Consider the following 12511-nt stretch of genomic DNA (forward strand, 5'->3'; position numbering starts at 1 on the left):
ATAATTCAAACATATTTTACATGTCATTCATAACAAGTAAAATCATATCTCCTCCTTTTCTCGTTCCCACCCTCCCTCCTTATCTTTCTCGCTCGCTTCAACTAAAGTTCTGAGAGAGTTCTAACGGAAAATCCTAATGTTCAAAACACCGGACTAACGGTTTACAAAAACGCAATATTTGGACATTGATCAATATTTTTTCAAAGTAGTTAAACATTTTTTTAGAATTCCAAATAGTTTCGATTAAAGTTCTGGGCAAATCTCAACGAGTTCTAACAAAAGATGTGATAGTTCGAAGCAATAAGACCATTGATGTTGTTATGTCCCGAAATGGCGTAGAACGGTTAATTTGGGAAAGGGATATTTAGTGTATTTATGTTCAATGGCGATACTGGATACGATTACAAACTATATTTTCGGATTGGAACCCGCGACCGAATGGAAATCGCGGGGAAATAGTGTTTTGTTAATATAATAATCGGGATATGATATTGTATTGTAAAGTTATGATTGTTGGTGTAATTGATTGTGAAATTATGATTCAAAGTTATTTAATATGAAAAAAGAAATGATTTCTTGGATTATTGTAAATATTAAATGTAACACGAATAAATAGTTATATTAAAATAATAATAATAAAGAAAATAATAATAATAATAATAATAATAATGAAAGTATTAATGAGAATTATATCATGAATTATAGTGATGAATAAAATAATGCCATAATATCGGAAATACAGGTTTACATATATATGAATAGTTGATTGATGCAAAAGATGAGGGTGGTATAAACTAAATTATATGTGAAATGGAACTTCAAAAACTTATTGAAAAATGTCTTTGTCTACTCTCAAAATATAATTATTTTGTTTTTAAATAAATTTTTTTAATCATTGAGAACTCGTTAAAATAGGTAAAATAATAATAGAAATATTTTAGAACTATCATACTTCTAAATTCAGTTCCCAAAAATTTTTAATTATTTTTTGATCGACAAACATTATTTTTTATTTATCAGGAATTCTAGATATTTGCAAAAAGATGCTATTAAGCTGCTCAAAATTATTAGGGGAAAGCGGACAAACAGGGTAGACATTTTCTTTTATTAGTTTTTGAAGTTAGTATATATTTCAAAGAAAAAATATATATTCACAGATAGACAATCGAGGATTGATTCGCTCACTTGCTCGCGCTTAGAAGCACATAAAAAAATTAAGCAGTAAAACTTAAGCAGTAAGCGAATTAGCCAATCACAGTCGAGAACGTAAAGTAGTAACATAAGCAGTAACAAATCCGTAACGTTAATTTCCTAAAGATCGTATCAGACTACAGGTTGTTGATTACAGTTGATTCTATTTTAGCCAATTATAATATAGCAGGTCCTTATAATGTAGCAGGTTACGGTCAATGTGATTGGCTGAAATAGAATCGTCAACTGGCAACTGTAACCGACAATCTATGGTGTGATTACGCTTTTACTGCTTAAGTTTTACTGCTTAAGTTTTTTTGTATGCCCGGCTCTTACTTCGTGAAAAAGGAAAAAATAAAAAACAGTTAGCCCTCGCGTGTGATCAAGAATCGAAACCTTGGCGGAAATTTCAAAATAAAATAACTGCTTTCTGATTACGAACTGTTCTGATCGGCTATTTCTTTGTTAGCCCCACACTATTCAATCTCAAATTTCGATGAGAAGTTAGCACTCCATTTTTTCGGATCATTAATTAGCATTTTTTTCATAAATTATAGGGAACTCTTAAGAAGCCTTTTCATACTAACGCCCGATGCTCATTTTTAGTGTCAAAATAGATCACGTGATCAAAAGTGACTATTCAGGGTTGGTTTATGGAGGCCGTAATCTGTTAACTTATGCTGTAACCGCAAAAAATTGACGAATCATAGTTGATTATTCTTCTATAATTCGATTGTAATTGGTTAATTTTTTACAGTTACGGCATAAGTTAACAGATTGCAGCTTCCATAAACCAATCTTAAAACTTCACTATTTTGCGTCAGCTTTGACCACGTCTATTTTGACATTAAAAATGAGCGTCGAGCGTCTGTATGAAAAGGCTCCTTTAGGATGCTATCCCATGAGCACAGAAAACAGAGGGTGCTTTCCATTCAGTGACACAAGTCGTTACAAGTATCATTTTGTCCTTGTTAATCATTGAAAGCCAAGAAAGATAGAACGATACTTGTGTCACTAAATGGAAACCCGGAATCGGAACGGAAACGGAAAAATGAAATGGTGGAAACATTCAATTAGCATTGTTCCGAAAATTTTATTTAGCTTTTCGTTCCGATTTTAAACACCCCGGTTCCCATAAAGTATATTTTTCAGAAAACCCGTTAACCTAATATATATATATATATATATATATATATATATATATAAAACCTAATATATATAAACCTAATATATATATAATATATATATATATTTCTTTTTACAATGGATATATATATATATATATATATATATATATATATATATATATACATATACCAATGTCCATCCATTGTAAAAAATCACAAAAATATATTTCTCATGTATCTATATTTTGAAAAAAATCATTTGATATATCATACTTCATATAATTATATATACACATATATATATATATGTATATATATATATATATATATATATATACCCAGATAGCAAAACGTGCCAGAAACACAAATTGCGAAGTTATGATACATGTTATGCCGGCAAAAATCGAGTAGTAATCCAGCATACTGCTATAACAGATATTGCCAACAAAAATGCATATATCGAGCAAGCATCATAATATGCTGTAAAAATGCTATAAAAATTGAACAAAGCTTGTCATCATAAATATACCAAAATTTTTGTGTTGCCACAATATTCAACAGAAAATACTCCAAAATTTAGCATGATATGCCGTCAAGACATGTTGCAAAAATGTAGTAAATATCTGGCATATTTAGTCTTTCACATTGTGACAGCAGAAATACAGCAAGAATGCAATACGATCTGTAAGTTTTGTACGATTTCTGTTGCCAATTTGCTGCAAATTATGCCAGCAGGTCTTATTTGATTTCTGTTAAAATTTGCCGCCACGATGGCACATTATGCTCGATTTCTGCGTTTTTGCTGCTAGTATTTGATATGGCAAACTTTGCACGATATCTGCTACATATCTGCTATTACATGAGACAGCAAGCAATGCTCGATTTTTATCGCATTTTTGTTGTTATTCTATGATGAGAAGGTGTGCCGCAAAAAACTAAGCTTAATTAGGAAGCAGCAGCTTGAAATCTGCTGCGAAGTCACGATCGAATCTGTTGGTATAGTGCTGGCATATTGCTGGCATTTTGCTATTTGAGTGTATATATATATATATATCGGGACATCCCGTGTGTAACACACACACACACACACACACACACACACACACACACACACACACACACACACACACGAGATGTCCCATAACTTTTAATTAATATTTCAAGGAGTGAAAGAGGATGGAATTTTGAACTAAAAGTTCCTTTCCCAATTCAGACATTATTTATCGAGTTATTAACGATAAAGTTGATCAATCAGATTGCGTCCAACCGGCGTACGTAGAAGCGTAGCGTGCTGTGAGACTCCTCGTGTTTTCCGTACATTCTCCCGATTAAAATTTTTTTTCTAATTTTTTATATTAATTAATAAATAAATGAGTAAATAAATAAATAAATAAGTTACATAAGAAAAGTTACAGTTGGATATTTATCCAATATCTGATTGTTTTTTAAATATTATTTATCATTCATTTATTTGTTTATTTATTTAATTCAATTATTTAATTCATTTGTTCAACAGTTCAAATTAGTTATTTAATTTTCATAGCTAACCTAGCAGCAATGGAGAAAAAATAATTACGGAATATTTGTTATGGATGCAAAAAAAAACTATTAGCAAAAAATATTATCAAAATAAATTGTTTCTAAATAAATTGTTTAAACGACCTCTTCAAAAATTGTTTTAACACGTGTTATATATGGTTCTTACGTATAAATATTAGAAATAAATTAATATTGTTATAAATAAATAAATTAATTAATTAATTACGTAGATTAAATTATTTACGTATTTGTTAATTTCGGATTTTAGAACGATAACGCCATCGAATTGAAAGATTGTAATCTTTTGAATTTTTAATTTTTAAAAGTCTTTTAACCGACTTCCCCTTGTTTTTATTTAAATTATCTTTAACGGATGGCATATAATAATCGACACTAGAGTGTCCACCACGGCTGTTTAGAATAGGAAAATGGCAGGCAGACTGACTTAATACAGTTTTGGAGTAATTACTGACGCTATATTTCAACTAGATCGACAAACTTGCTGCACAGTTCTATATTTCAAAGACATCTTCTTTTACAATGTCCGATTAACTCGATTCACTTAACGACTATCTCGACTAGACGACTGATTTTCGCGCAGATGCTTCTTTACACTACGCCGACTCGAAGGAGAATACCGATGGCCGTTTCCAATTTCGCTTGCTCCGAAATATGGAGCCTTCGGAAATGTTCCAGAACTCTATATCACGATGTTGTCATGCTCTCGGCACGTGCACGTGTTTTTCGACGCCAAAGTTCGGAGCAACGCCTAATTGTCAGTTCATATGTACCGTTGACGCCATCAGACGGCTGCCTCACAAAATTTTTTCAGAATTATACATGCAAAGTAAAAAATATCGTTATTGGTTAGAGTGAAATGGTGTATGTTTCTTTCTCTCTCGTAGGATTTAACCAAACATGGCGAATCACTGATTAGCGGATTAAAGTCGTAGCCAGTCTTTGATTGTAGTGTCTCTAGTCTCTACGTCCTACGAGGCAGGCGGGCGAACGTTTTTTTCGAGCGTGCGCTCTTATTTGCGCGATTTTAATATTTAATAACTCGAAAATTATTGCGGATATCGCAAAATGATATGACATTTTGATTTATCTCGCTCCCGTCTATCTTTTCACGAGCAATGATACGAGTGCTACGGGATGTGTGCGTGCGTGCGTGCGTGCGTGCGTGCGTGCGTGCGTGCGTGCGTGCGTGCGTGCGTGCGTGCGTGCGTGCGTGCGTGCGTGCGTGCGTGCGTGCGTGCGTGCGTGCGTGCGTGCGTGCGTGCGTGCGTGTGTGTGTGTGTGTGTGTGTGTGTGTGTGTGTGTGTGTGTATGTGTGGTAATATATACAGGATGTTCGTGAGATTTCTGCCACCGCTCGTCAAAAAATAGATGGGACCGAGATGAACATAAAAGTATCCATACTATTTTATATATATATAATATATATATATATATATAACTAAATATATATACATATATATATATATAAATATATATAAAATATATAAATATATATAAATATATATATATATATATATATATATAATAACTAAATATATATATATATATATATATATATATATTGTACATATATTTCAATACTTATGATTTTTATTTTGTTATTATAATTATAATTATAGTTATTATATTAAAATTCGATATATTTTAATTAATATCTGTGTATAAATATAAAAAATTAAAAAGTAATTACAACAAAATTATATTAATATCGAGAATCGGATTTATGTTTAAGAATGTTTTTATTATATTATACATCAGCGTATATGTCAGCGCGCAAATTTTAGATAATTTATCACACAACTGTGTTTCTGAAATATTTCTAAAACCGTTATATTCTCAATTGTTCATAACTATTACTATTATTACGGATTGTATGCGTTATTATTATACAGACATGCGAGCGGCAAACGCATGGGCGTGTAGATATGCAGGCATCTGATATCTATTGACCTATATCCTATTAGAAGGTTTATTCTGTAACTCGTAAATAGTATTTTTATTATTAAATTGTTATTGTGCGATCTCTCCATCATATTATGTTTGCTATATCACACTTGTGCAACTGATAACTACAACATCATTTAAAATAGTTTTGGAATTGGTGCAAAATAATGTTATGTTGATTGTCATAACTTTTGCTGTCTGTCATCTTTATAACAACTAAAAATCTATAATATGGTAAAAATATGTATTTTTTATTATAATAGAATTTTATTATAATAGAATTTTTCATTTATTTATTTATTTTCATTTATTTGATTCAGATTTAATCATATACTTGAAAATAATATCTGCGTTTGTTCTAGAGAAAATATCATGGATATAGTTCAATGTTGATATCCATTTCAATAAAATTATTATAAAATTAAACATAAATATACATGATATGAAAGAAATTATAAATGCAATTATGAACGCAGTGAATTTATCGTAAATATCTGTGATTTTGTTATATTATATTTGGTACAAAGATTACTTTGACAGCATTTATGAAATTAGATTACAAAATATAGTCATAGACTTTACATATATAGTTTCACTATTATATAGTCCAATACACACGCGCGCGCGCGCGCACGCGCATTATACACACAACGTGTATATGTACACATATATTGTATATATGCATATATATATATATATATATATATATATATATATATATTATATATATATATACATTACTATTCATGCATATTCATATACATATACATGCATATATATGTACACATGCGCACGAACGCACACAACTCTTTTATTTGATAGGTGTTATTTTTTACACATATCTAAAGTTATAGTAGTTTTTTACATAACAAATACTTGTCATATAGCAATTGTTACATTAACTTTTTCTGCACAATGACATTCTAATTTTTTATTATATAAAGTTCAAAATAAATATCAATAATATATTAATTATAGCTATAAAACTAAGAATGTAACAAGAATTTGCAGTTATTTCAATTTTAATTTTTTGTCATACAAGGAAGATTGTAGAAAAAGTATTACCTATGTAATATAATAATTATTAAAATGTACTCTGTTCCTCTAAATGTTAATTTAAAGGAGATGTCATCTTTACCAATACCTTTTATCTTTCAAAAAATAGTTTTAAATTAATTATTGATCTTAATCAAATATAATCCTTATTTTTATATTCTTATATACAATACAACTATTTCACATTCTGTAGTCTGTAGTCACCGCGCGCGCGCGCGCGCGCGCGCGTGTATATGTGTGTATATATGTGTACGCGTGTACTTGTGACATTGAAGATTATATTTGTCAGATTGTTTATGTATTGAAAACTACTGTAAAGTATCAAGCTGCTTTACATTTAAGAAATTATATCCACAAATCAATATTCGAATATTCGTTGATATTTTATTTAACTTTGATCACTTTCGGAATCTTGTTGTCTTTTGTATAACGCTACATTGCTTTCCGTATAGTCCATTACGCGACGCTGACATTGCCTCTTATATTGTTGTTGTTTATGATAAATCTTAAATGCACCTTTTATTGTTATAAAAGCTGCACCACCCTGTAAACATAATAGAAAAATATATTTTTATATAAAATTGCATATATATATGCATTATATATAAAATTAAAAGTAAATAGATTATAATAACAATTTAAATAAGACGATATAAGAAATGATGTTAATTTTTTATAATATATGAAAAATAATCTCATATATACTTGACAATAATGTTTTGGCAATACTTTTGTAATTTAAAAAATTAATACGTACCAACAATGTTCTTTGAAAATTAGAACTTATATTTTCAAAAAATATTCTTCCACATAAGCTAGCAATGGTTGGCAAAAGAAGTGCACCACAAAGAACACGTGTCGCAGATATTGGATCATTCATTGGAGGTATATCTTCAGATTGTATACTCGTGTCTTCATCAGTGTAACTATAATAATTATACATTAAAAGTATATAATTCTGAATCATTTTCTAATCATTATATTTTTATTTCTTATTTTATTGTCCTTTTTTATAAATAAGAATTGCTAAGTTATCAATATATAGCTTTCAAAAATATTAATGATTTTTACTTTTATACTTTTACATATATGTAAAAAAATATAACCTCATCTAAGTATATATAGATAATTTAAAAATTTTTTATCTGGAACAAAGTCGATACTGCAGACTAGTATTGCAGTCGCAAAATATAAAAATTATTAAAAAAAATTTTTTTTTAATATTTTAAATAAAAAATAAAAACATAAGCTCGTTATTTACATAGAAATCTAAAGAAATCAGTGGCCAAATTTGAATAAGGTAGAAACACTAATGATAATGATATATAAGTTAATTACATGATATTTTAAAATGTTTCAAACTTTCTCATCAGTATCAATAAAAAATTAAGAAAAAATAGAACATAAAGTGGGAAAAATACCAAAGTAGGAAAAATACAATATAATCAATGTTTTAATATTACTGATCCCAGTATAATCAAATAGATAAACAGATAACAATAATGCATAAACAATCTGAAAAAATACAAGTTGTCTTTATATCACTGTTATTTGTTCATCTATTTAATAAGTACCAAAATATCTCAATATTAAAACATTGATTACCTTATATTTTTCCTATTTTAGATGTACTTTGTAATCTACAGATTTTCTTAATTTTTATTATATTGATGCTGAAGGGGAGTAACAATAAGTACCCTTTGAAACATTTATCTTATATTATGTAATATATTATGTAATTAATATATATTATATTATAATATATATTATATTTAATTATATATATTATGTAATTAAGTTATTTATGTTTTATCATTGTTTGTTTTCACTTTATTTTGCTTGAATTTGGCTAATTCCCTCATATTCATATTAAAATTTATTTAGATGGAAATTTTTTACATTTTATTTTGTGCAAATATAATACCATTCACATTATATTTGAAAAAACACGATAAAGATGTTTAACATAAAATATGAAAATTTTATTAATATAAATGTATTACATATATAGAATATCTCATTTTAAATAATAAACTTTAATATCTTTTGAACAATATATTCTAAAGAAAGATGTTTCATATAAGTTGTTTCAAGGGAGCTATATAATTATGATATCGATTTATTCGTAGATGACGTCATTGTCGATTTTTTTTACGGTTACCATTTTTTTAAATGAAAATATATATTTTTTGTTACGCAGTATGATTCTGGATAAAAGAGTATTAAGATACAAATGTTAAAAAATCAATAGTTTACGAAATATTTTATGTTTTATTCTGGCACATTTCAACATATAACATAAAATATAACATAAAATATCTCAGTGTTGATTTGAAAAAAATCAAATTATTAATTTTTTAATAACGGTATCTTAATATTTTTGCATAGAACAATAAGGCAAATTAAAAAGTATACAGAAATCATAAGTAATTATCTTAAAAAAATGTACTTGTACATTATTAATTGCATAATTTTTTTTTAAAGCAACTATGTATCTTCCTTATATTAATTGATTTGTCTCATTATTTTACACATAAATATTAAGAATACAATTATCAAAAAGTGAATAATTTATGAGATATTTTATATGTTGAAGTATGCCAAAATAAAATATGAAATATTTCGTAAACTATTGACTTTTTGACATTTGTCTTAATATTTTTTTATCCAGATGAACTAGAGAAATATTACTACGTAACAAAAAATATATATCCATTTAAAAATCAATAGCCACTATAAAAAATCTCAACAGTGGTCTGCAAATAAATCAATACCATGATTATATATGGCCCCCTTAAAACCTTACAACTTTTATATGAAACATTTTTCTTTAAAATGTACTGTTCAAGAAATATTAAAATGTATTATTTAAAATGGGACATCCTGTACCACACATATACACACATATGCGCTGTATATGTATGTGTACGCATGCGTGTACATACATGTATATTATGCACACATATGATATATACAATATATTTAAATTTAAATTTAAATTTTATATATATTTAAATAGATAAAATTTATTTAATACAAATAATAATGTAATACAAACCTACTCGGTAGGAAATGTCTTAAAATAGGAACCTTAGATGCATGCCGCCTCAGAAAACTAAGAGCCTGGTCTTCCCAACGAAGCATTTTCCCCAAAACTAACATAATTGGAATAGTTGGCAAGCCAACCAATAAGACTAAAGGATCCGCTTGTTCCATCATGGTGAGACCATCCTTATGACCAACCACCTGCATTACGGTAACTGCACCATAAGTCACAGCTGTCCAATATATGGATCCAACTACTATACCAGCAGCAATAAAAGGACATACTCGGAAGATAACTGCATCAATTGTGTCGAGAACTACTACTAAAGGACCTGTAATTGATTTGCATGTAGGACTACATGTTCCAAAAGTATAATCATAAATAATAAATTATTGTAATTGTAATATAAAAATATTTATACTTTCAAAAAATATAATCTCACACACACACACACACACACACACACACACACACACACACACGCGCGCACATACATCATATACACATATATATATATATATATATATATGTATATATACATGTGTATGTGTGTATGAATACACATACGTATATGTGTGTGTATGTGTGTGTGTGTGTGTATTCATAATATATTCACCCATATTTGGATAAACTATAATATATTCTGTATTGCATTGTGGGCATGCCACAGCATGTCCAGCATGACCCTTTTGTTTTTCATCAACCCATCTTTGAATACAACCTTGATGAACCCATTTTGTAGTGCCACGACAATGACATGGTTTAACCCATGCTGCAGTCACATCATCTTCATCAGTGGCAAAACATACCCAACAGTATCGCCTGCTAGATGAAAAGGTTAATATATAAATTAATATAAACAACAATTATTGTAAGTTGTTATAAACTTTCAGGATAAAAACGTATGTGTATGTATACGCACGTGCGTATGCGTACATGTATATGTATGTGTATGCATATAGCCTTGAAATCAATAAATAATAATAAATGTATATAAATAAAAAATAAATATACTAAACTGAAATTAAAATCTATTTTTTTAAATATATATAACATACAATTGTCACAAATAATAAGACCAAGCTTACTCTTCTTCTGGAGTCAATGATGATACACTAGATGTGATTTGATTTGGTGAAGATGCTCCATCAGTAATATCCACAGATAATTCATGATCTGTTATATCATTTTGAGAACTATCCTCCTCCAGTGATACTATTTGTGCCATTGCTTGGGAATCAGATATTTCTGTTATAAAAAGAACAATGACTTATTAACTCTTTTTGCATTGGATAAAAATTTCATATGTTGTTACCATTATTAGAATCGGTAGTTTGTCTATCAGCTCTTAAGTTTGTGCTGAGTCTCCTTAAAGCTTCCTCTATACTTGGAAGACGTCTAATATTGGCCCTGGTTATACCTGACTCGATACGTACTATTCTCCCACGGCTATCAAGTCCATAGGAGACATGTGGCATGTTATCATCTGACATCGTATCTTAGTGAAGCAAACTGTTCATTATCATCTTAAAAACATATTGATAAAATGATAATTATTATAAATCGCTTTTTGAACATAATTTATGAATACTTTAAATTATATAGACCTTTCTAATAGACAAATTTTCTGTTAATTTATGTTATTTCTGTTAATATATGAGTGGAGAAGTTATAATTGGTTATTCGACATAACTTTGCAATATAAATCATATCTGGGATATTCTATTACACAAAAATTACATACAAATTATGCAAATATATTTTTGTATATTAGATAAATGGATATGCAACATAATTTCATAAATCGCACAATTGCATTTATTCATTATTACAATTGCAATTATTCATTGTTAATAATATTTATATTTCATACACAAGAGCATAAATACTCAAATTTAATTTAATTATAACACAGAGATGATAGAATATTAGATTTTTATTCCTAATAAACAGAACTGCATTTTCTAAGTACTAAGCAATGTAACATACGTAAACGTGGTAAATGTGGTATATATGAGATTATCTTCAATTATCTTCATGAATAGATCAGAATAAACATACGTTATATTTAACACGAATAAAGCAGTTAGAAGTGTAACTGTGAATCGTATAAAAACATGAGAATTTCTTTACAAAGACTAACAATTCCTTCGGATATAACCACACAAAGATTATATCTCAAGGTATGATGATGCAAACTTAATAAATGCAAACAAAGCCGATGATTTCTGATAATTCAGCGTTTGTATACATTTCAGCGAAGGGTAATGTCATCGACATACATATATAAGGTTTGTTCTTTTCCTCTGCACTGGGACTGCACTAGTACTGCACTGGAATTGGTGATGATAACAGGTTTTGTTTTTTATTCCTGAACTTCCTGAACTAGTGCAAGAAGTGTACACTAAAGCCTAGTCTACAATAACATAAGAGGGTGATACCCGTTTGACGATGTCCTGATTGATCACTAGCCACTCACAATGCTTGAACGGTGGAAAAATTCTAGACGCCAACCTCTGTAACGGGACTAGTTAGTCCTTAGTTTCGGTCTACAATAGGTGATTTAAGCCTTAAGCCCTAAGAAATT

General features: G+C 28.8%; 1 protein-coding gene across 2 annotated transcripts; it reads right to left on the reverse strand.

Moving 5' to 3' along the window:
• Window positions 1-4311: 4311 nt before the first annotated feature.
• On the reverse strand, window positions 4312-12169 carry LOC105430717 (E3 ubiquitin-protein ligase MARCHF5). 2 transcript variants are annotated; one of them, XM_089084475.1, is made up of 7 exons: window positions 11914-12169; window positions 11240-11450; window positions 11013-11172; window positions 10541-10746; window positions 9937-10255; window positions 7636-7804; window positions 4312-7422 (listed from the first exon to the last, which is right to left on the reverse strand). In XM_089084475.1, the coding sequence occupies exons 2-7, from the start codon at window positions 11415-11417 to the stop codon at window positions 7267-7269; spliced, it is 1188 nt and encodes a 395-aa protein (XP_088940601.1). In that variant the 5' UTR covers window positions 11418-11450; window positions 11914-12169; the 3' UTR covers window positions 4312-7266. The 2 variants fall into 2 exon arrangements, with proteins under 2 accessions (XP_088940601.1, XP_088940600.1); XM_089084474.1 differs by having other exon boundaries at window positions 10541-10749.
• Between the last annotated feature and the right edge of the window lie 342 nt (window positions 12170-12511).

Source organism: Pogonomyrmex barbatus, unplaced genomic scaffold (assembly GCF_055798465.1).
Source record: "Pogonomyrmex barbatus isolate J1 unplaced genomic scaffold, ASM5579846v1 scaffold9, whole genome shotgun sequence".
In the NCBI taxonomy this organism is placed as follows: Eukaryota; Metazoa; Arthropoda; class Insecta; order Hymenoptera; family Formicidae; genus Pogonomyrmex; species Pogonomyrmex barbatus.

Bases quoted from the DNA above. Each gene is read 5' to 3' on its own strand.
- LOC105430717 (XM_089084474.1), bottom strand. From the start codon at position 11,417: ATGTCAGATGATAACATGCCACATGTCTCCTATGGACTTGATAGCCGT. The intron at 11,173-11,239 runs GTAACAACATAT...TTTTTATAACAG, and splicing joins AACTACCGATTCTAATAATG to AAATATCTGATTCCCAAGCA. The intron at 7,805-9,936 runs GTTTGTATTACA...TAATTATTATAG, and splicing joins AGACATTTCCTACCGAGTAG to TTACACTGATGAAGACACGA.